Genomic DNA, 26,116 nt, shown 5'->3' with positions numbered 1-26,116 from the left:
TCCATTTTTTATTAAATATATTTTATAGCAGAAAGTAAAAAAATATTGTTTTTTATTCAAAATTATTATTTTTGTTTACAGCACAAAAAATAAACTGCAGAGGTGATCAAATACAACCAAAAGAAAGCTCTATTTGTGGGGAAGAATGGACATCAATTTTATTTGGGTACAGTGTCGCACGACTGCGCAAATTGGCAGTTAAAGTTACGCAATGCTGTATCGAAAAAAATGGTCTGGTCAGCAAGTGGGTAAAACCTTCTGGGGCTGAAGTGGTTAAGGATGATACCGTCCTGGAGAGAAACGTAGATGAATGGAAAATGCGGTGAGCACTATGATCAATTTATACTCACAGCGGGCACATCTGTAAATAAAAGTAAATAGTTTGGACCAAGCTGGCCCAAAGTATTTCCTTCACTTACAGTTGTTCCCGCTGTGAGTATAAATTGCATGTAGCATTGGCTACAAATCATATATAGCCATGTGTTCCAGGTATTCGCTTCCACAAAGATCATAGTGCTCACCGTGTCTTCCATCCATCTGCTTTTCTCTCCAGGATGGTATCATCCTTAAAGCTGAACTCCAGGCTTACTGTAATTTTAAATAATGTTACAGTAAACCTGGAGTTCAGCTTTAAGGGATGATAGCATCCTGGAGAGAAAAGCAGATGAATGGAAGACACGGTGAGCACTATGATCTTTGTGGGAGCGAATACTTGGAACACATGGCTATATATGATTTGTAGCCGATGCTACATGCAATTTATACTCACAGCGGGAACAACTGTATGTAGAATTGGCTACAAATCATATATAGCCATGTGTTCCAAGTATTCGCTCCCACAAAGATCATAGTGCTCACCGTGTCTTCCATTCATCTGCTTTTCTCTCCAGATGCTATCATCCTTAAAGCTGAACTCCAGGTTTACTGTAATTTTAAATAATGTTACAGTAAACCTGGAGTTCAGCTTTAAGGGATGATACCATCCTGGAGAGAAAAGCAGATAAATGGAAGATACGGTGAGCATTATGATCTTTGTGGGAGCGAATACTTGGAAGTGTTACATTAAACACACTATATAGGATGGATGGCCTCAACACCAAAACCACATCTGACAGTAGGCCCATTTTTTTGTCTGCCTATGCTTTGAAGAGGCTTGATGCGGGCGCCCTGTTGCCGGTCAGCATTGTTGGCCAGTTTCAGGTATTCGGCCACATTGTCATCTCTGGCGGTTTGCTCGATCTTGATTTGTTCGGTTAGCTTGAGGATCTTCTGTTGCAGTTGCAGGATGGCGGCCTTGGTGCGCTGAGGATCAGGCACTCCATCCACCATTTCTGGGGCCAGCATGCCATCTGTCCCCGAGGACACCATACTGGATGCCTGGGACAGAGTACCACCTTCCAACCGATCGATCTGTGGAGACAAAACCATGACAAAAAGGTTACTTATACTATACACGGGAAGATGGCAAGAGAGAGAGTGTAACAAGGCAGTAACCTATTGGTGCTCAACCTGTGGGCCCTCCAGCTATTGTGGAACTACAAGTCCCATGAGGCATTGCAATGCTCACAGTTAAGAGCATGACTCCCAAAGGCATGAGGGACTTGTAGTTCAGCAACAGCTTAAAGGACAGGACACACAGGGATATGGGAAATCGTTATGACACGGATACACATGAACCTACGTAGGTTGAACTGATGGACTATTGTCTTTTTTCGGCCTTACTGACTATAACGATGTAAGCTCGAGGGCCACAGGTTGAGCACCTATGCTTAACCACTTGCCACCCAGGACATTTCTGCCATTTCTCTCAAAGTAAAAATCATTTTTTTTTCGCTAAATACTTAGAACCCCCAACATAATATATATTTTTAGGCAGAGGCCCTAGAGAATAAAATGAGGATGTTGCCATTTTTTATGTCCCAGGTATTTGCACAGCGATTTTTTCAAACGCAATTTTTTGAAGAAAATAGGCATTTTAATGCACACATATACAATAGAATACCCAATTTATTGGGTATCTATAAAAGATGAAGTTACGCCGAGTAAAAAGATACCCAACATACGCTTTAAAAACTACAAACGCCTGTGCAACTACAGATCCTAAAATTATCCATAGGCGACAGTTTAAAAGCCTTTACCAGTTTACAGTTTCAGCGGAGGTCTATTGCTAAAATTATTGCTCTTGCTTTGACGTTTGCGACGATACCTCACATGTGTGGTGCCAAAACCGTTTACATACGTGTGCGGGTTGCCCTTTGCACGCAAGCACATCTGTATATCCGCAGTGCAAGATCACCTAAAGCATTGTTGCATCAGATAGCCTCAGGAGATTTAGAGAGAGATTTGTTGATGTCACTACTGTGCCCCTATTGTCACTATTCTCCTTGCTGGAGAGGAAGCTGTACCTGAGGACCTGCAGTGCAAGGATCTCCCTGCTTCTGCCTCATTCATTCTGTAAATCTGTGCTTCCTTCACCTCTCCTGCTGCTTCTCGACTATCCAATCAAGTCAGCATGTCACTAGTCAATGGGGAGGGGGAGCTATGACTTGTGTGAGGCACTGTTACGAGGAAGCAAAGCCCTCCCTCTACCAAGATTACTGCCCCGCCCCCACACAGACAGTGCAGAGCAAGGCATTGCGAGTCGGTAATGGGGAAAAGATTGGCTGCAGGGAGACCACGGGCAATACTGGAGACTAGTCCTTTGCCCTCTGCTGGTCTTTATTGGGAACGGCTCCCAGAGTTTCGTTTATAAAGTGGTTGTAAACCCTTCCATATACCCAGTGAAGTGACTGGCCGCAGAGATGGAACAAATCCTTCTAAGTTGTACCTGTTTGTCTGCTGTCTGTTCTTCTCTACAACCAAAGTACTGAATTTACAAAGCTTGTCTGAGCTTCCAAACAGGGGGTGGGGAGCTGAAATTATACTCTAAAGAGCTCAGTAAAGGAGAGATGAGAGTTGATTGACGGGGGAGGGGGGCTGGCACAAGGGACACAGATCCATTCCACACAGGAGCAAAGCTTAGGCTCTCAATCACAGGCTGTGTGCTATCGGCAGCCCCCCGGGCCCTCGCCCGCAGCAGGACGGCAGCCCCCCGGGCCCTCGCCCGCAGCAGGACGGCAGCTCCCCGGGCCCTCGCCCGCAGCAGGACGGCAGCTCCCCGGGCCCTCGCCCGCAGCAGGACGGCAGCTCCCCGGGCCCTCGCCCGCAGCAGGACGGCAGCTCCCCGGGCCCTCGCCCGCAGCAGGACGGCAGCTCCCCGGGCCCTCGCCCGCAGCAGGACGGCAGCCCCCCGGGCTCTCGCCCGCAGCAGGACGGCAGCCCCCCGGGCTCTCGCCCGCAGCAGGACGGCAGCCCCCCGGGCCCTCGCCCGCAGCAGGACGGCAGCCCCCCGGGCCCTCGCCCGCAGCAGGACGGCAGCCCCCCAGCCCTCTCCGGCAGCAGGACGGCAGCCCCCCAGCCCTCTCCGGCAGCAGGACGGCAGCCCCCCAGCCCTCTCCGGCAGCAGGACGGCAGCCCCCCCCCCCGGCCCTCTCCCGAAGCAAGACGGCAGCCCCCAGCCATCTCCTGTAGTCTGTCCGCAGTCTCTGTGAAACCTTCCTGCCAGGACATGAAACCGGTGTATTTTAAAGTGACCCCCCCCCCCCCAGTATAAATGATTGCACCTAGTGGCCCCTTACATACCTGTCTGGTGGGCGCCGAATCCATCTCTGGGTGACCCCCGGTGCAATCTGCGGCTTCTCCCACCAGATGTCACATCACTAAGAGAAGTAAAACCCACCCACCTCCAAGAACATACCTGAACATTCAGATCTTGTACTGCAGTGAAGGAATACTGCCATTGACACCCAGCAAATTTGCTATTTAAAGGGCTGCTTGTTCCCCCTCCCCCTCTACAGAACCAGAATTGCCCATTATACAAAGGAGTGGGGGCAGATTCCAGGAGAACTGGTCACCCGGCTGCAGCATGGACGGGGTTAATCCCGTGTCTTCAGTGCAGAAGACAGATCAGTAATTGGATTACTTGTCACAGCCCTCTCCTCCACCCCTCCGTGTAATCCCTAAATCCTCGCACTGGTCAGGAGATGGATGAATGGATTAGAGGTACCAGGCCTTCCTTCCTAAGGAACAATGGGCCATTCTCAGTGGTCATAAGAGGGCCTGTATCGGGCTTCTGTACCAGCAGTCACATGGGGGGGGGGGGGGGGGGGGGGCAGATCACAGTATTGTACAGCAAACTGAAACAATGTGGAAATTTGTTTTACTTTTCCTGCTGTCATAAAAAAAAAAAAAAAAGAGTAACTAGCAGTGGAAAATCAATGTTTCTGTTCCCCAATTCCGTCACATAAAAAAAAATGGCAAAACAGAATGTTAAAGGCCCATTTTAGATGCGTTACCGCAACATGCATTCCGAAACGCTTCCTAATACACCTTACTGGGGAATATGCGTTTGTGCTGCCAGAAATGGTACAAAGCACGTCTTTTGGTGGAGATTGAGGCGTAGGCCATTTAAATGAATGGGCTGCCACGCATATGCGTGCTGAAATCACATTGCGGTTGAGTGCGATTTCACGAGATGCGATTTTGGCTTCTGCATTTCCATTGACTTCAAAAGGCAAAAAAAAACACATCCCATTGGCTTCAATGCAAAAAAAAAAAAACCCTTCCATTTGACTTCAATGCAAAAAAAAAAAACCCTTCCATTGACTTCAATGCAAAAAACCCCTTCCATTGGCTTCAATGCAAAAAACCCCTTCCATTGGCTTCAATGCAAAAAAAACCCTTCCATTGGCTTCAATGCAAAAAAAAAACCTTCCATTGGCCTTCAATGCAAAAAACCCCTTCCATTGGCTTCAATGCAAAAAAAAACTTCCATTGGCTTCAATGCAAAAAAATCCCTTCCATTGGCTTCAATGCAAAAAACCCCTTCCATTGACTTCAATGCAAAAAAACCCTTCCATTGACTTCAATGCAAAAAACCCTTCCATTGACTTCAATGCAAAAAAAAACCCCTTCCATTGACTTCAATGCAAAAAAACCCTTCCATTGACTTCAATGCAAAAAACCCCTTCCATTGCTTCAATGCAAAAAACCCCTTCCATTGGCTTCAATGCAAAAAAAAAAAAAAACCCTTCCATTGGCTTCAATGCAAAAAAAAACCCTTCCATTGGCTTTAATGCAAAAAAAAATAAAAAAATAAAAAAAACAACCTTCCATTGGCTTCAATGCAAAAAAAAACCTTCCATTGGCTTCAATGCAAAAAAAACCCTTCCATTGACTTCAATGCAAAAAAAACCCCTTCCATTGACGTCAATGCAAAAAAAAAAAAAAAAAAAAAAAAAAAAAAAACTTCCATTGGCTTCCATTGGCTTCAATGCAAAAAAAAAAAACCCCTTCCATGGCTTCAATGCAAAAAAAAAAAAAAAAAAAAACCCTTCCATTGCTTCAATGCAAAAAAAAACCCTTCCATTGGCTTCATGCAAAAAAAAAAAAAAAACCCTTCCATTGGCTTCAATGCAAAAAAAAACCCTTCCATTCATTTCAATGCAAAAAAACAAAACAAAACAAAAAAAAAAAAACCTTCCATTGACTACAATGCAAAAAACACCTTCCATCGAGGCTCCAAAACACCTGTGTGAACAATGAGACTTTAGTTGTGCAACTCTACACTCGCATCACATCAAAGTAGTGCAGGAACCTTTTCAAAGTCGCAAAAATCTGAATTGGTGCCACTGAAACCAATGGTCTGCAACTTTGTGCATCCAAAGTCTTTATGAAAAGTCGCACACGTGTGAATGGAGCTTTATTTCATACAAAAACGCCTGTCAATCGCAATCCTACGAGAACCACGGACCTCCGCATGCCACTATACTCACATGCGAGTCTGGAAGGCACCGCTCCAAACTCACGCAGGACACTTTTTGGAATTCGCACTCAAAACTAAAATCAGCGAGAACCGCCTCAATAGGAACACGTCATCTTGCCTGTCATGCAAATCTGTGTTTGAAATCGCAACCATAATCGCATGCGTGTGAACCAGGGCTTATGCTGCATTAAGGCCGCCCATTCATCAGCAATTATTTAGAAAAACACTGCGTGTTGATGCGATACGGTGCGATTCATTCTACATTGCGACGCACATTAGCAATAGGCATTTGCTGTGCGTTGTCACAAATGTATATGCAATATTGTTTTGGTGTGATTGGGAATTTGAATGGGTTGCCTTAATGCTACATCGCAATGGGGGGGGGGGGGGGGGGGGGGGCTGGGCCCCGGATTTAGAAGTGGGAATACATTTAAATATGAGTCAGCAAAACAACGGCTCAGGACATGTGAGCGATGCATGGAGTTTGTTTTTGTCTCGCATGGCTTGCAGTGCTCTGTCCACACCTATTATGCCGACCGGCCGCCGGGGGTGGGGAGGAGCAGCTGGAATACACAATGAAAAACCTCTGGGCTCCAGATGCACCTCCTTTCCCTTCTGTCACATGACCATTTAATCCCCTATTCGCCCCCCTACTTGTCACATGACCATTTACACCCCTTATGCGCCCCCCCCCTGCTGGTCACATGACCATTTATACCCCTATGCCCCCGCTGCTGGTCACATGACCATTTATACCCCCCCCCACTGGTCACATGACCATTTATACCCCCCCCCCCCACTGGACACATGACCATTTATACCCCTATGCCCCCCCCCCCCCGCTGGTCACATGACCATTTACACCCCTATGCCCCCTTTGTTGTAAGTGAATGGATCCAATTCAGCATATTATTGGCTGTGGAGCCAATGAGGTGACAAGCTTGAAGACAAGTCCCAGCATGCCCCCCCCCCCCCAGCTGCAGAGGTCTTGTAGGGATCGGTGTGATTGGGTGACGCCTACCATGCAATCATTTAGGAAACAGCACAATCTGTGGCATCAGCTCGGTGCAGTACTGCGGTGCTCAGAGCAATGACAATACATGGTGAATACAAACAGCAAGACAGATCATTGACTGCTGACTTGGACACCAATCCTTTCGCAGCCACTGACTGAAGAAGCATGGACCCCCCCGATCAGGAAAGAGTCCCATATAGAGCTGCACAATCCTGATGGTACTTAGAACAGGTAGGGGGTGGGGTGCTGGCAAGGACCGCAATGGATGGCGCCATGCATGGCCAGAGTCCAAATGTACAACAGCTTGGCAAAAATAACCGTCCACCATTTATTGCGAGTACATCAGTGGCCTCCAAACTGTGGAGTGGTCCCTTTGCTTGCTTTTATCCACTCCTTGGGGCACCATTCCTCCCACCGACACAGACAATGGGGCACTATTCCTCCCACCGACACTGGGGCACTATTCCTCCCACCGACAATGGGGCACCTATCCCTCCCACCGACAATGGGGCACCTATCCCTCCCACCGACACTGGGGCACTATTCCTCCCACCGACACCGTCAATGGGGCACCTATCCCTCCCACCGACAATGGGGCACCTATCCCTCCCACCGACAATGGGGCACCTATCCCTCCCACCGACAATGGGGCACCTATCCCTCCCACCGACAATGGGGCACCTATTCCTCCCACCGACAATGGGGCACCTATTCCTCCCACCGACAATGGGGCACCTATTCCTCCCACCGACAATGGGGCACCTATTCCTCCCACCGACAATGGGGCACCTATTCCTCCCACCGACAATGGGGCACCTATTCCTCCCACCGACAATGGGGCACCTATTCCTCCCACCGACAATGGGGCACCTATTCCTCCCACCGACAATGGGGCACCATTCCTCCCACCGACAATGGGGCACCATTCCTCCCACCGACAATGGGGCACCATTCCTCCCACCGACAATGGGGCACCATTCCTCCCACCGACAATGGGGCACCATTCCTGCCACCGACAATGGGGCACCATTCCTCCCACCGACAATGGGGCACCATTCCTCCCACCGACAATGGGGCACCATTCCTCCCACCGACACCGACAATGGGGCACCATTCCTCCCACCGACACCGACAATGGGGCACCATTCCTCCCACCGACAATGGGGCACCATTCCTCCCACCGACAATGGGGCACCATTCCTCCCACCGACAATGGGGCACCATTCCTCCCACCGACAATGGGGCACCATTCCTCCCACCGACAATGGGGCACCATTCCTCCCACCGACAATGGGGCACCATTCCTCCCACCGACAATGGGGCACCATTCCTCCCACCGACAATGGGGCACCATTCCTCCAACCGACACCGACCATGGGGCACCATTCCTCCAACCAACACCGACAATGGGGCACCATTCCTCCCACCGACAATGGGGCACCATTCCTCCCACCGACAATGGGGCACCATTCCTCCCACCGACAATGGGGCACCATTCCTCCCACCGACGACGACAATGGGGCACCTTTCCTCCCACCGACGACGACAATGGGGCACCTTTCCTCCCACCGACGACGACAATGGGGCACCTTTCCTCCCACCGACGACGACAATGGGGCACCTTTCCTCCCACCGACGACGACAATGGGGCACCTTTCCTCCCACCGACGACGACAATGGGGCACCTTTCCTCCCACCGACGACGACAATGGGGCACCTTTCCTCCCACCGACGACGACAATGGGGCACCTTTCCTCCCACCGACGACAATGGGGCACCTTTCCTCCCACCGATGACAATGGGGCACCTTTCCTCCCACTGACGACAATGGGGCACCTTTCCTCCCACTGACGACAATGGGGCACCTTTCCTCCCACTGACGACAATGGGGCACCTTTCCTCCCACTGACGACAATGGGGCACCTTTCCTCCCACTGACGACAATGGGGCACCTTTCCTCCCACTGACGACAATGGGGCACCTTTCCTCCCACTGACGACAATGGGGCACCTTTCCTCCCACTGACGACAATGGGGCACCTTTCCTCCCACTGACACTGACGATGGGGCATTGTTTACTCCCACTGACACCGACGATGGGGCATTGTTTACTCCCACTGACACCAGGGCATTGTCTATTGCTGTTGGACACCGTCCAGCCCACAAAATTTTGAAGCACAATAAACTGACCCTCGTTTAGAAGGTTTGGAGACCCCTGGAGCACATGATGTTGCATAGCTCAAATTGCCAACATCTTGTCCTCACAAGGCCCCTTTCCTCAGGGTAACTAGGTGCCCGGGGGGGGGGGGGGGGGTGATTGGGAGTTGCCCCGAGGAAGGGGGCCTTGTAAGGCTGAAACGTTGGCACATTGTTGGTCATAATGGACTCAATACTCACAATACATTTTTTAACTCCAATCAAAAATTTTTAATTTTTGATCTAGAAACAATTCCTAATCCAATGACCCCAAATACTGAAGCCGGAGGATCAGCATGCTGGACAGGAAACACATTTTTGCACAAAAGTCAGCATTCGCAAGATGGAGGTTTCCTTCAGTATAGGTTTAATCCAACACCTAAAACTAAAAAGGAGACCTGGAAGGAAAGAGGATGTGCTGTGTACAGGGAGCGCTGAGTGGGCAAAACGTGACCCTCCAGGGCTCCATCCGCAGGTAAGGCCTCTGTATGGCGTGTTCATGGCAGCAATAACTGAACAGCTGTGCTGATTTTCTTACAAATCTTTTCTCAAATCTTTTCATAATAGTAAAAAAATAAAAATAAAATAACCCATACTAGAACAGAACCATGGCTGAACCACCCGGGGGAGTCAGAGCACAGAACACGGAGCATTGCAAGGAGTGGAGAAGCTCCAGGTGAGATCTGGGTCAGCATGGCTAAGATAAGGACAGGTCTGATGCCATGATAATCCGAGACATGCCAGCCAGCAGATGCCAGACAGCCTCCGACCACATGTGCATCTCTGGCTGTTCAGGAACAACATGCCCCAGCATGTCCTTTCCATCAGTCAGCCATGCCACCTAATGACTGCTCATAAACACGTGTAATACACCCAAGCCTAGAGAGCTGGAAGAGCTTCCTGTAGCCACCAAATGCATATATAAAACACGCAAGTAATACTTATAAATAGAACACCCAATAAAAGCGAAGGCGATGTGAGCCCAAGGGAACGCAAAGTCCTTCACTGCAACCGTGTAATCACCGCGGCCTCATTCATAATATCCTGAGAGATTTCCTACTTCTCTGCTGGTACTAAACTGAAACATTGTATTCCTGCTACTTATGCTAAACATTGTATTTCCTCAGCTGGTACTAAACTGATACATTGTATTCCCTCTCCTGGTACTAAACTGAAACAGTGTATTCCCTTCTCCTGGTACTGGAGTACAATGTTTCAGTTTAGTACCAGAAGGAATACCATGTTTCTTTAGTATCAGTAGCAGGAGTATCAAAATGGTATTCCCTCTGCTGGTACCGAAGGAGTACAATCCTTGTACTCCTGCTACTGATACTAAACAAACCTTGTATTTCCTCAGCTGGTACTAAACTGAAACATTGTATTCCCACTGCTGGTACTGGAATACAATGTATCAGTTTAGTACCAACAGAGGGAATACAATGTTTGTTCAGGACCAGCAGAGGGAATACAATCTTTGTACTCCTGATACTAAACAAACATTGTATTCCCTCTCCTGGTACTAAACTGAAACATTGTACTCCAGTACCAGCAGCGGGAAAACAATGTTTCAGTTTAGTACCAACAGAGGGAATACAATGTTTGTTTATTATCAGTAGAAGGAATAAGTTTCGGTTTAGTACCAGCTGAGGCAATACTAGGTTTGTTTAGTATCAGTAGCAGGAGTACAAGGATTGTACTCCTTCAGTACCAGCAGAGGGAATACCATCTGTGTTACTCCTGCTACTGATACTAAAGAAACATGGTATTCCTTCTCCTGGTACTAAACTGAAACATTGTACTCCAGTACCAGGAAAGGGAATACACTGTTTGTTTAGTATCAGTAGCAGGAGTAACAAAGATGGTATTCCCTCTGCTGGTACTGAAGGAGTACAATCCTTGTACTCCTGCTACTGATACTAAACAAACCTTGTATTTCCTCAGCTGGTACTAAACTGAAACTTATTCCTTCTACTGATACTAAACTGAAACATTGTATTCCCTCTCCTGGTACTAAACTGAAACGTATTCCTTCTACTGGTACTAAACTGAAACATTGTATTTCTTCAGTACCAGCAGAGGGAATACAATCTTTGTACTCCCTGCTACTGATACTAAACCTTGTATTCCCTTTACTGGTACTAAACTGAAACTTATTCCTTCTCCTTAAACAATGTTTAGTTTCGTACCAGCAGTGGGAAAACAATGTTTCAGTATAGTACCAGTAGGAGTACAAAGATTGTATTCCCTCTGTTAGTAATAAATTGAAACATTGCATTTCCTCAGCTGGTACTAAACTGAAATATATTCCTTCTCCTGGTACTAAACTGATACATTGTATTCCTTCTCCTGGTACTTGTAGTACTGAAGTATTGTATTCCAAAGTAGCAAAGCAAAGGTGAACCACCTTGGAATGGCATCAGATAGTAAAAGTGAAACGGATCTGAATCAGCAGATAAAAAAGGACGGGTTTTATGAACCTTGGCTATAAAAAAAAAAAAAAAAAAAAAAGTCGTCATTTCTAATAACCAAACCAACTAGGTTTTATATTTGATAACACCCGAGCAAATCAATAACACCCGAGCAAATCAATAACACCCGAGCAAATCAATAACACCCGAGCAAATCAATAACACCCGAGCAAATCAATAACACCCGAGCAAATCTTCATTTTGGATCAATAGAATATTCCTACTGATTTTAGTTCAGTGCGGATTATAACATAAAACCCATTAAAAAAAATGACCAATATAAAGCGATGTCGTACTACATGACATCACAATGATCCATACAGGCCCAGGGCACAGACCACACACACTGGCTGGATGGACTGTACAGTTACAGGGGAGAGGCAGACTTATGATCCAGTGTGTATAATGTTTCAGCACAGGCGCAGAGAGTCTCCCCTCCACCGATCACTCGTCCCCCCCCCCCTGGTGTGATCCGTGTCCCCGATTCCTGGGTGACCCCGCAGCTCACCTCCTCTTTGTGAAGCTTCAGGATTTTGTCCCAGTGCATGCCTGTCCTGTGCAGAGTCCTGCATGCCGGAGCTCTCAGCTGCTACTGAGGTGTCTCTCCACCTGAAACTGTCAATCAGGGGGAAGAGCCGCCGGGCCCCTCCCCCAGGAGGAGGGGCTGTCCCAGGAAAGAGGTGAGCTAACCCTTCGCTTGCCAGGCAGTGTGATGAATAGAACACACCGGCTGTGTCCGCGTTCCATCACTGTACAGCAGACGATGGGGAATTCACACAGGAAAGGCTTGTGGGAAAAGAATGTGTAGTGACAAAAATAAAACTGCCTTATAAACCCGCTTGTGAAGGCTGGAGACATATGGGAAATTGGGAAATAAATGTAATAATATTTTATATATATATATATATATATATATATATATATATACACATATACACATATATATATATATATATATTTGGGTTGCACCAATAGTTTGTTTTTCTTTACTGCCGGGTACCGATGCCTTTGCGGTGTGATTTTGAGCCCCAAAATGAAGGGGCTAATAGTGCACTGCAAAGAATCGCATGTGATTTGAAGAATGCAGGGCGATTCCTGTCCCAATCACGTGCAATTTCCCCCACCACTCCCCTGTGAGCCCAGGCTGAAGTCACTATGAGAAGCCTGGGTTCACACCGGAGCAGTGAAGGAAACCGCCTGCGATTCGGACATTTCTACTCAAACTGCATGCGATTATTCACAGTGCAATTTGAACCCATTCATTTTGTAAGGGCTCAAATTGCATCGCAAATGTATCGGTACCCGCCAGTAAAAAAAGCGGTATTGGTGCAAATGATAGATATATATATATATATATATATATATATATATATATATATATATATATATATATATATCTATATATATATATATATATATATATAGATATAGATATATATCTATGTGGCACGAGTGGCAATGCTTCGTATCGGCACAGATATCCATATCAGTGCAACCCATATGTACATACTATATTGGGACGCCTGCCTCTACACGCACATGAACTTTAATGGCATCCCAGTCTTGGTCTATAGGGTTCAATATTGAGTTGGCCCACCCTTTGCAGCTATAACAGCTTCAAGTCTTCTAGGAAGGCCGTCCACAAGGTTTAGGAGTGTGTCTATGGGAATGTTTGACCGTTCTTCCAGAAGCACATTTGTGAGGTCAGGCACTGATGTTGGACGAGAAGGCCTGGCTCAGTTTCCGTTCTAATTCATCCCAAAGGTGTTCTATCGGGTTGAGGTCAGGACTCTGTGCAGGCCAGTCAAGTTCCTCCACCCCAAACTCACTCATCCATGTCATAGATACATACACACACACACATAATATAGATTAGGCCTCATTCACATGAGTAGTTAAGTGACGCGTTTTGCAATACTAAAGCAATGACCAAGCCCTGGTGGGAAGGGCGAAATGCGTCAGTGGGTGTGGTTTTTGGCGAACACATGCAGGCTGAGGCCGCCTTTCTCTCCGTTTATATGGGCGAATCAGGAGAGCGGCGATCCTGCCATTTATAGAATTTCTGTTTGATGTAGTGAGCAAATCACGAATGCCGGGTCCTCATCCACACGGGAACATCCTATAGATTTATCCTGAACACTCAGACTGTAGAAATGTGTAGAATACATACGCCGAGTCCTGATCTCATGAAATGTGGATTATCCCCCCCCCCCCCATGTAAACAGTACAATCAGCTGGATGTGTATTGCAGTTAATGAGCTTTGAGTATGGGGGGGGGGGGGGGTGATCCTGTTATACAATGCGTAGAACAATGCCCCCTGTATGTGGGATCATGACACAACGCACGGGGAAAGAACAAGACGTACTGCGAAGGGCCCAACGCATATTTTTGGTTACACAACGCTTCAATCTGCGTTTAACCTGGGATATCGGGGAATATTTCCTGCTTCTCCTTCCCACCGACCGCGATTCGCATATATTTGCCCTAGGTTATAGTTGCCCATGTCCCAACACATCGGGGGGGGGGGGGGGGTGTTTGCTGACAACACTCATACATCTGGGGGGTGGGGGTCACTTTGGCTTGACTGCCCTAGGTTCTATATGCCCATGTCCCAACACATTGGGGGGGATTTTTTTTTTTGCTGACCAATAATACTCATACATCTGGCGGGGGGGGCTGGGGGGGGTCACTTTGGCATATTTGCCCTAGAATCTAGATGCTCATGTCCCAACACATCGGGGGGGTTTGCTGACCAATAATACTCATACATCTGGAGGGGGGGGGGGCTGGGGGGGGTCACTTTGGCATATTTGCCCTAGGATCTTGATGCCCATGCCCCAATACATCCCGGGGGATTTTTTTTTTTGCTGACCAATAATACTCATACATTGTGGGGGGGGGGGGGCACATTGGCACATTCACCCTGGGTTCTAGATGCCCATGCCCCAACACGGATGGTATCCAATCAGCTTCTAACTTCAGCTTGTTCAAATAAGCTTTGGAAATAAAATCTGGAAGCTGATTGGTTACCATGCAGAGCGTTCACCTGATTCTTTGTGCTCCAGATTTAGTAAATCCCCCCCCCCCCGCAATGTTTCATAACTACTCCCATCCTCCGTCACCATTGTACCCACATCTCCCAGCCAGTTTATTCTCGGGGGGGATAATCCAGTTACACAAATTATATAAAAGTTTGGTTATGTTGTGTCCGGGGCCAGAGGTTCAGACGGAACCCGCCAGACATCATCGGGTCCCAGGCGGGTCAGAGATGAACGTGGGCCGACCTCTCTTCCCTGAAAAGTTGTATTTTCTCTCTGGGGGCCACAATACATTCTTGTTAGTCTGCCAAGCCCGGCTCCCTCTTGTAGAACGACAGACGTTGTCGTAACAAAAAAAAAAAAAAGGGGTCAATGTGTGCCGATTGCCCCAGAATCCCTAAGAAAATTAAAGCAGAATTAAACCCAAAAAATTAATACAATGCACCTTACCAATCATTAAATGTGGCGGCTGCATTCATTTTTTTTTTAGGCCTTTTTCCCCCCTTTGCTTTCACCTGGTGATCTGGCCAGTAACACATCACCTGTATTAGATAGAGCGCCCCCACTCTGGATGAAGGAGCACAGGGGGCACCCCTTTAGATGATAACATTATTGTCAGTCCGGGGGGGGGGGGGGGGGTTAGATGGACTATCAGATTTAAATACACAAAAAAAAAAAAATTAAGCCAAACTTCAGCTCATATTTTATAATCAGTTACAGTAGAGGCAGGCATCATCCTGGGGGCCTCCAGCTGTTGTGGAACTACATTTCCCATGAGGCTTTGCAAGGCTGGCAGCTACAATTACTTCCAGAGGCATGATGGGACTTGTAGTTCTGCAACAGCTGCAGGGTTTGCCTACCCCTGAGTTACAGCAAACCTATTTTTTATTTCCTTTTGGGATAAAAGTTTTATATAAATAAAGAGAATTGTAAGCTCCCTTGTTAGTGTTAAATGGTTTGTCTCATCCCTGTAAACTGATAAATTCCGCTGGAGGGCTTGTGCTTTCAAAAAACATCAAACTTACTGGCTGGATCCTCAGATGAAAAATCGAAAAAAAAAAAGCTTAAAAAAACAAAATAAAAACAAAACAAAAACAAACAAAATGAATGCAGCTATCATATCTAAGAATAGGTAAGCTGCAATATAATGTTTGCATTAACCGCCTACCGCAGATATACTGTGGCAGGTCGGCTCTATCGCACAAAACGAGGGGGAGAGGGGGAGCCAATCAGTGGTTCCGGTGGACGGGATGCCCGCTGGGAACCGGCGATCATTCCCCAAAAGAGGCAAAACGGCGATCTGCCTATGAAAAAAACGAGGCAGAGCGGCGATCTGCACCCCCCTAGGGACACATTTAACCCTTTGATCGCCCCTGGTGTTAACCCCTTCCCTGCCAGTGTCATTAGTACAGTGACAGTGCATATTTTTAGCACTGATCACTATTAGTGTCACTGGTTCCCCCCAAAAAAGTAGGCAGCACTGGTGGGCACCGATAGGCAGCCCTGGTGGGCATCGCTGGCAAGACTTCCCTGACAACCCCTTCCCCCGGCAGGAGAGCTTCTTTGTGATTGGACGCAGCTGATCATTGCGTGTTGGACTCTTTACCATGATTGGAGATGCAGAGTGTCAGAGCAAGATATCGCACAACCCCTGGGGGGGCACACACTTGCGGCTTGCCCTGAAGGATGTCATATCATGTCCAATCAGCTGTCATTTTGCTATAGGCCGGGCGGCCCCCGATGGTGTAAGAAGTCTCTCCGGGAGCAGTTGGTGTGTCGGCTCCATCGGACATAAAGGGCGTCTTGTACTCGGAAAGTCACACCTGGTGCAGACAGACCAAGAGGTGCTGCAGCAGCTGCAGGCGTCTTCCCCCGAGGTCAGCCGTGACACATCATTTTAGGGGTGTGACGGATTATTAGGCCAGGATGCTCATGTATTAATATGAACATTAAAAACGTGACTACGCCGGCAATCATCATAGGAATGACACGCCATTCCAGTTCCGACGGGTGTCGTAACGTTCTTGGAATTTCAAAACGACCTTTAACTGGGATAACCGACGGCTGTAACCGGGCCAATAAAAACGTCTGCCTGACGCAGCAATGTAAAAAAAAAAAAAAAAAAAATTCTAATAAAAAAAAAACATTCCCATTAAAAGATAAACATTTATTAAAATAATTGCATTGGATCGGCTATAAAAACAAAACAAAAATCTTCTAGGAAAACAAAACCACAAAAGCAAATGGATGTATTGTACATTGATAGACCACAATAGATTATTGGATGAAGAATTATTTATAGAAATATTATATATTATAAATATTATATATTTATACAGAAAATGAACAGCAAAAAAAAAAAAACACTACACAAAAACAACAAACACTGCCTGAGGACCACCAACAAAAATTAGGGATAATACTATACATGGACACTGTACTAATGACGCTGGCTGGAAAGGGGTTAATGTGTGCTGCTTTTACTGTTTTGCAGGGAGAAGAAACAGCGAGATCGTGCTCCTATGTAAAGTTCAGTGTTTTTGTAAAAAAAAAAAAAAAAAAAAAAAAAAGAAGAACGCTGTGCTGTGATTGGACACAGCCAACCAGATGATTTCAGCCCCAAAATCATCGGCTGAAATCTGCTACCAATCTCCTACTGTGTCCATGCATGCCCACACCCCCAACCCAGAAGACAGGCGGCGAAGTACAGGAACGTTGTCCGGGCTGCCTGTGCCGCTCGCCCACAGTGAGCCCCTTGGTCATACCAGTGTGACGTGTCATGTGATTGGACAGGTCCAAATCGCATGGCAAGTTGCACCCCATTGTCAGCAATGGAACTGTTCAAATCCGCATCACGCCAACAGTCCAAACCCAACATTCCCCCCCCCCCCACCCCACCCCCTGTGCACACGTTCAGTAATGCCCAGTTCTGGAAACCTGTCCTGGGGTCTCAACCTAGCGGCCCTCCAGTTGTTGCAGAACTACAATTCCCATGACGCATTGCAAGGCTGACGGTTACAAGCATGACTCCCATAGGCAGAAACATGATGGGACTTGTAGTTCCGCAACAGCTGGAGGGGCCGCCAGTTTGAGACCCCCTTTTTTTAAACTTGCTGCCTGCCCACAGTAGTTTTAGCCCCATTCACACTGAATTCGGCTTTCAATGCACGCAACTTCCCTTAAAAAAAAAAACTAAAAAAAAAATAAAATAGCGCAGGAACTACTTTTTCAAATGCGGTGCCGCAAAGTCGACCAGAGTGGAAAAATGTCATCGGCACACCAAGGGGGGTCCTCAAAAGGGTCCAAAAGCTCGATTTTCGTGCTCACATTGGGGTGACTTGCGTAGACATCTCTGAATGAAGAAGTCGCACAGATGGCAGCCAAGCCGCACTAACGTGGATTTGAAATCATGCGATTTTTCAGTGAAGTTGCATGATTTGAAAGCCGAATTCAGTGTGAACGGGGGGCTAAAACTACTGTGGACGGGCAGCAAGTTGTTTAAAAAAAAAAAAAGGGGGGGGTCTCAAACTGGCAGCCCTCCAACTGTTGCGGAACTACAAGTCCCATCATGCTGGATTTCAAAGAGGAGCTCCTGCACTATATTTTTGGGCGATTTCAGGTGCGATTTGCATAGACATCTCTGAATGAAGAAGTCGCACAGATGGCAGCCAAGTCGCACTGACTTGTGGCTGTGAAATCCTGCGATTTCAAGTGAAGTTGCAAGATTTGAAAGTCGCATGGGGGGGGGGCTAAAACTACAGTGGGCTGGCAGCAAGTAGTAAAGAACAAAAAAAAAAAGGGAGGGGGGGGGTCAGGGACTTTTTCTCTGCGGGAAACGCAGGTAAAGCAGCCCATTTAAATAATAATTTTTTTTTAAAAAGTGACCCTTAAAAGCCGCCTGCTGTCAGTTTAAATAGATTTATGTAAAAAGGAAGTCATCTGTGTACAGAAACACATTCCCTCCCCCACAAAAACCACCTTCTCAGATCCTCAGCACTTCTCGGGCTTTGATTCCCCCCTGCGGTTTCTGTATACTTTCTGCAATGATACAATGGGCGAGTTATTTGTAAACAATATCACTCCACTACTGCTGATTGGATAAATAGAGGAAGTGACAGTGAAAAGGAGGAAATGTGTCTGGACGGGACGGGGTTAAAAGAAACCTGTACTCTCATGACATCATAGAGCAGAGAGGCACAGCTCATGTGTAAGGCATGGGAGGAGGGGGAGGGGAAGGATGGGTCACAGCTGACACAGAGGAAGGAGTCTCCCTCCACCTCCTGCACTGGGACAGCCTGGGGCAAACAGTTGTCCTGTGTGTATAAATATCCTGGGAAGAAGCGACACATCCGTCTACACACTGCCCAATCTACACATTGGCCCCGGGCTCACACCCATCCAACCGGTGGGAGCGATAGGACCCCAAAACTCAACGGACGCACCTGGAAGGCTGCGGAGCCTTACCATTCATTGTTAATGACATCCCAATGCACTGTACAGCAGCAGCCAATGGAACGCGCATTTATAATGAACAGACTGCCTTAAAGTGGACCCCCCCCAAAACCTAAAAATTCCAGGCGCAAAAAAAATAAAAAAATTTACGTGAAAGTTGAGGTTTTTTTTTTTTTATTACATTCCTGTTTTCTGTAGACCAGTGTTATTTCCCTCGACTAAATTAACACCATTTTAATCGACCTAAATGCGACTAAGTCTCCGTTTCCACTTGTGCAACTTGGGACTGCAAAGTCGCATGACAAGTCGTACCCCATGATTTCCAATGAGTACCGTTCATATCTGTGCGACTTCAAGTCACAGCGACTTCAAAAAGTAGTCCCTGTACTACTTTGATCCGACTTTGATGCGACTTGAGGTCCATAGACCTCAATAATAATACACAGGCATTGCTTCAAGTTGCATCAAAATCGCGGGCAAAAATCGCAATTGTGGAAACCTAGGGTAAAGCAATTTAGATAACCAAAATACAACTCGGACATGGAGGTCGGACAATTTCCGATCAGACTTTGCTCAACTTCAATGAATGGGATCTGACTCTACCAGGCCCCTTGTACAATGTACCCCACATACTCATTTGCATGGGGGGGTGACCTGGGGGCCCCCTTGTTAAAGGGGGTTTCCAGATTCTGATAAGCCCCCCCACAACCACTGCCCAGGGTTGTCGTCACAACATTGGAACAAGGTGCTTTGGTGTCGGGGGGGGGGTGATGAGTCCCCCCTGCCCCAAAGCACCCACCCTCCATGTTGAGGGCATGTGGCCTGGTATAGTCCAGGGGGGTCTCTCGCTCGTCACCCTCCCCCCTTTCCCGACCTGCATGCTCGGATGAGGGTCAGGTACGGATGTTGGGGGGGGGGGACCCCACACCTTTTTTGGCGTGGTGTTCCCCCATAAGATTCATACCAGACTCAAAGAGCCCCATATGCAATTGGGGGGAACCTAACACCAATTTTTTCTTCCAATTTCGGCATGGGCGTTTCTCCTTAAAATTCATATCAGACCTAAGGGTCTGGTGGTATGGTCTTAGGGGGACCCCCATGCCACTTTTATTTTAATTTTGCCGTGGGGTTTCCCTTTAAAATCTAGTCTGGGCGGGGGGCACCACACGCTGCTTTTTTTTTTTATTATTATTTCCACGTGGGGTTCCCCCTCAAGATCAATACCAGATTCAGAGGGTCTGGTATGGAATGTTACTACTTTTAAGTCGCACAGATATGAACGGTACTCACTGGAAATCATGGGGTACGACTTTGCAGTCCCATGTCGCACAAGTGTGGAAGGGGCCTAAAACTAAAATCGAAATTTGACGTCAAAATGAACCCTACTATAGACACTGGTGACATGACCCGGGTGGTCCTGGCTGAACCCCTGGGAAGGCTACCTCACCAGTGCCTTCCAGAGAAATCTCCTTAGCAACTATGTGATTTCTATGGGAAAAAAGCCTTCAACTTCCACACCGGCAAATTGGCAAAACCAAAAATAACCCAACACCAAACTCCATTAAAATCAGAGTCACAATGACTCTCTCCAGGGAGATCCAAGCACTCTCAATAACTTTATATTACTACCCTGTTTCCCCGAAAATAAGACCTAGCGTGATTGTTGGTAATGGCTGCACTATAAGCCTTACCCCCCAAATAAGCCCTTTCCTCTTTCCCCGAAAATAAGCCCTACCCTGAAAAGAAGACCTACAAGGACTTAAACTAGGGCTTATTTGGGGGGGGGGGGGGGGGGGGGTAGGGCTTATATTGCAGCCATCACCAACAATCACGCTAGGTCTTATTTTCGGGGAAACAGGGTAGCAGCCAAAATCACAATGGCGAGGGTCTGAAAAAGTCAAAGGATCCCATATTCCAGGGGTTACATAGAAGGCGTCTTAGACAACGACCAATAAAAAGCAAGAGAGCATACTTGGCGAGTCAGAAAAGCAAAGGCTTCATTCACATGTATGCATTGCAGACATTCTTGCATTGCTTCATGCCACTTGCATTAGTGAGATGGGGTGCCATTGGCACCCCCCAGTGGAGGTGAGCTGCAGCGCAGTGCATGACAACACACGAACGTGTTGTGGTGCGCTGCCAGAGAACACCCTTAGTGGTGAAGTCTTAACCTAGCCTTCTAATTGTGATTGCACCCTTTAAACCAGGGGGTGGGCAGCCTGGGGACCCTCCAGCTGCTGCAGAACTACAAGTCCCATCATGCCTCTGGGAGTGATTGTAACTGCCAGCCTTGCAATGCCTCATGGGAAATGTAGTTCCACAACAGCTGGAGGACTACTGGTTGCCTACCCCTGCTTTAAACCAACCACATTGTTCTGGGGCCTCCACTCTCTGCAGATGAGTTCTCTTTTCTTCTCAGTTCTCCCTGCTGTCCCATCCTCTATTCCACAATCAAAGTTTTTAAAATTTTCTCAACTCACTCAGGAACTTGTCTAGCAGTAGACAGAGATCGGGGGTGGGGAGGTGACATGGAAATGGTAAGTGCACTTTAATGAACAAGTGCATGGCCCACATGCCTGTAATACACAATCAGCGTCTGCTCACACATCGGCCCCCTCCTGACACACAATACTTAAATGACACACACAGATGTACAGCGCTCGGATCATCTTCCTCACACTCCGTCCCAGGCATGCAAATACCACATACTGCAGGGGCCTACACCAGACAGGCAGTCCTCACACTATGGGACTATGTATGACCACCACCAGCAAGTCTTGCAAAGCAAGAAGGGGGGTTGTCCAACCAGACCCCAAAGCTGGAGTGCCAGAGGACGGCTGGCTGCTTTTGGCCTTGACAAGAGTTTAGTGCCAGGTTCATGGAGGTAGAAGAACAGCAGCTATGATGGTCCAATAGTCAGGGTCAATATCTCTTTAGAATTTCAAAAATATATATATTTCACTCCTGGTCAATCATGATTTTTTTTTTTTTTTGAGCAGCCCCATGGCTCCTCTGGGAGGGCTTTCCACGCAATTTTGTAGTGTCTGTTTTGCACAGCATTTGTGAGGTCAGGTACTAATGATACCCCCACCACCACCACCACTATGGCACTATGACCACCAGCAAAGCAAGAAAGGGGTTGTCCTCCCAGATTCGAGAGCTGGAGGGCCAGAGAAGAGCTGGCTGCTTTTGGCCTTGATAAGAGTTTAGTGCCAGGTTCCTGGAGATGGACCAACATAGCTGATGTTCTTTGTTCTACTTCCATGAACCTGGCACTAAACTCTTACCAAGGCCAAAAGCAGCCAGCTCTTCTCTAGCACGCCAGCTTCTTGCTTTGCAGGACATGCTGGTGGTCATAGTCCTATAGTGGTGGTGGTGGTTGGGGGGGGGGGGGGGGCATTATTAGTACCTGACCTCACAAATGCACCCCTGGGCCTGGGGTGCATTTGTGAGGCCTGGGCAAAACCTCCCACAAACACTCCAAAATTGTGTGGAACGACCTCCCAGAGGAGCCACGGGGCTCCTCAAAATATAAAAAAAAAAAAAATCATGACTGACCAGGAGTGGAATTTTTATTTTTATTTTCTAAAGAGATTGTTGCCTATGTCACCCCTGACTATTGGGCAGTCATAGCTGCTGTTCTTTGTTCTAATAGCCAGGGTTGGTATAGGCAACAATCTCTTTAGAATTAGAAAAAAAAATATCCTGGTCAGTCATGATTTTTTTTTTTTAAATATTTAGAGGAGCCACATGGCTCCTCTGCGACGACTTTCTACACAAATTTGGAGTGTCTGTGGGAATTTTTGCCCAGCCTGGGGTGCATTTGTGAGGTCAGGTACTAAGGATGCACACGCCCCCCCCCCCCCCCCCCCACATAGGGACCATGACCATCAGCATGTCTAGCAAAGCAAGAAGGGGTTGTCCTTTCAGACTTGAAAGCTGGAGTGGCAAAGGACAGCTGGCTGCTTTTGGCCTTGGTAAGAGTTTAGTGCCAGGTTCATGGAGATAGAACAAGCAGCAGCTATGATGGGTCAATAGTCATGACTGACCAGGAGTGGAATATTGGTTTATTATTCTAAAGAGATTGTTGTCTATATCAACCCTGACTATTGGACCATCATAGCTGCTGTTCTTTGTTCCATCTCCATGAACTTGGCACTACACTCTTATCAAGGCCAAAAGCAGTCAGCCCCCCTCTGGCACACCTGAACCATGGACCTCCTTGCACTATACTATACTGTCGTCTTTGGTTAGCCTGGGCCAAACATGGCTCCCCCTGTGGAGCCAGATGCAGAGAGCTGGCGATCGCAGCGCTGACTTTACACAGAGGTGAAATATGAAAAGTCCACATCACACGGCGGTGACGGCTCTGTGGCTGGAAGGTATGAAATGTTAATGTGACACATCCAGCCTGAGCTGCCCTCGCCTTCCCGGGAGCGATAAATCACAGCACACAATAGGGATCGGTGTCAGCTTACATGGAAGGAGAACAGGTGAGACCTGCAAATATAATGGCCTCTATAATCACCATCTGACATGATTAGGAACTGAACAGGTGCAATCGAGGAGGACTCCGCAAGCCTGCACAGAGAAGAGAGCGAGCGCACAGAGAAGAGAGCGAGCGCACAGAGAAGAGAGCGAGCGCACAGAGAAGAGAGCGAGCGCACAGAGAAGAGAGCGAGCGCACAGAGAAGAGAGCGAGCGCTTGAGCAACGCTTGGAGGACGCTTTTATCTCCATTGGAAATGCTACATAGCCACTTAAAGTGGATCTTTCGGCGACTGTCAATCTGTATAAATGGATTCCCGATATCAGTTATCTGAATGCTCCACCTTTTATCATTAAAAAGTTATCTGCTGTGACTTTGACCAGGCCGAGATATCATCAGTCTTCTGCAGAAAGGAGGAAGCATTTCCCGTATGGCTTTTTCACACTTGCTTTGACCTCTGAAGAGCGACCTGCGTTCAGAACGCTCTTCAGAGAGCATTTGACAGGCGGGCGAAAGGAGGCGTCGTATAGCCTGGTCACTGACAGCTTTACTTCCTTCAACCCCGCACTAGCGTGTTGCTTGTGGGGTCAGTGCTGGGACAAGGTCATCTACAGCCCAGGGCAAACATGCATAACTGAGACCCCCCCCCCAAAGATGTATGATCATTATGTGTTAGCAAAAATCCCCCCCCCCCCAAAAAAAAACACTGGGTACTAATTTGCACACTTAACCCCCAGCATAAATGCCCCCTCCTCCCAGTACAAATCTACCCCATTGCTGAAATTGCCCCTTTCAGCACAAATATTTACCTCCCCAAATCCCCTCCAGCTCAAATGTCTCCCCCCTGCCACACCCAAAACCTCTACCCCTAAAACTTCCCCACCTAGTACACATCTTCTCCTCTACCCTCCCCCCCACAAGTCTTTTTTCCCCCCCAAAAGAAAAAAATAGCCCCCCCCAGCACAAATCATCTACCCCTGCCACCCCCCCAAAAAAATTTTTTACCCCCTTTTAGCATTAATCCTCTACCCCTAAAGCTTCCTCTGCTAGTACACATCTCCTTCCTCTCCCCCGCCCCAATTATTTCCCCCCCTCCTAGCACAAATCCTCTACCCCTAAAACTTCCCCTCCTAGTACACATCTCCCCCCCCATCCCCCCTCTCCCAACTTAAATACCCACTCTTAGCATCCCCTCCCCACCCCTCCTAGAACAATACAACGGGGGCGATGGTTTATCTCTCTTCAACTGCTAGTGTGAATACAGCCCTCAGTCTTCTCTCCTCCAGTCATCAGACTGCAACTGTGAACTTTACAGCAATTCACAAGGTTAGAGGCTGCAGCAAGGGGCTGATCTGTGTCAGACATTTGTAAACACAGCCAAGAACAGACCCCCCTGGGATCCACATGACTTATCTAAATTAGGAGAATCTCTTGGTGATCCCCCCAAGTCTCCGGGAGTCGCGCCCCCACCGGAGGCCTTCCAGAAGTAGCGCGTCCCCACCGGAGGCCTTCCAGAAGTAGCGCGTCCCCACCGGAGGCCTTCCAGAAGTAGCGCGTCCCCACCGGAGGCCTTCCAGAAGTAGCGCGTCCCCACCGGAGGCCTTCCAGAAGTAGCGCCCCCCCCACCGGAGGCCTTCCAGAAGTAGCGCCCCCCCCACCGGAGGCCTTCCAGAAGTAGCGCCCCCCCCACCGGAGGCCTTCCAGAAGTAGCGCCCCCCCCACCGGAGGCCTTCCAGAAGTAGCGCCCCCCCCACCGGAGGCCTTCCAGAAGTAGCGCCCCCCCCCACCGGAGGCCTTCCAGAAGTAGCGCCCCCCCCACCGGAGGCCTTCCAGAAGTAGCGCCCCCCACCGGAAGACCTTCCAGAAGTAGCGCCCCCCACCGGAAGACCTTCCAGAAGTAGCGCCCCCCATTGGAAGACTTCCAGAAGTAGCGCCCCCCATTGGAAGACTTCCAGAAGTAGCGCCCCCATTGGAAGACTTCCAGAAGTAGCGCCCCCATTGGAAGACTTCCAGAAGTAGCGCCCCCCATTGGAAGACTTCCAGAAGTAGCGCCCCCCATTGGAAGACTTCCAGAAGTAGCGCCCCCCATTGGAAGACTTCCAGAAGTAGCGTCTCCATTGGAAGACTTCCAGAAGTAGCGTCTCCATTGGAAGACTTCCAGAAGTAGCGCCCCCCATTGGAAGACTTCCAGAAGTAGCGTCTCCATTGGAAGACTTCCAGAAGTAGTTTCCCCATTGGAGGATTTTTAGAGAAAACAGTGTCCCCATTGAAGGATTTATAGAAGCAGTGTCCCCACTGGAAGATTTCCAGAAGCAGTGTCCCCATTGGAGGATTTGAGATTTTTTGACTTTTAAAACTTTCAATGATAATGGTAAACAGGACAAAGAGGGAGAATCTCAGTAACCACTAGCCGACGGCCTCATTGATGAGTATGGTGGCAGAGTGGCTCTCCTGTGCCGGATCACATATCTAGTACATGATCCAGCAGTTGCGGGTGTGGGGCGCGCCGGCAGGGCTGTGATTAGTCACAGCAAAAGCCGATCAGCATGTGCCGACCAATGGATGTTCACCGGCACCCGCTGATCGATGAGCAGGA

At 48.0% G+C, this 26,116-nt stretch overlaps 1 protein-coding gene across 1 annotated transcript in view; it reads right to left on the bottom strand.

The window, feature by feature from the left end:
* The window catches only part of TMCC1 (transmembrane and coiled-coil domain family 1), a 200,847-nt gene that overhangs the window by 14,944 nt on the left and 159,787 nt on the right, over window positions 1-26,116 (bottom strand). Inside the window, exon 7 of the mRNA XM_077451598.1 lies at window positions 1,153-1,410. Coding sequence (XP_077307724.1) covers window positions 1,153-1,410 — 258 coding nt within the window. The remainder of the gene's footprint in view (window positions 1-1,152; window positions 1,411-26,116) is intronic.

Source organism: Lithobates pipiens, unplaced genomic scaffold (assembly GCF_037356315.1).
Source record: "Lithobates pipiens isolate NorthernLeopardFrog02 unplaced genomic scaffold, aLitPip1_a1.2 Scaffold_23, whole genome shotgun sequence".
Taxonomy (NCBI): Eukaryota; Metazoa; Chordata; class Amphibia; order Anura; family Ranidae; genus Lithobates; species Lithobates pipiens.
This window is presented reverse-complemented; position numbering and strand designations above follow the sequence as displayed.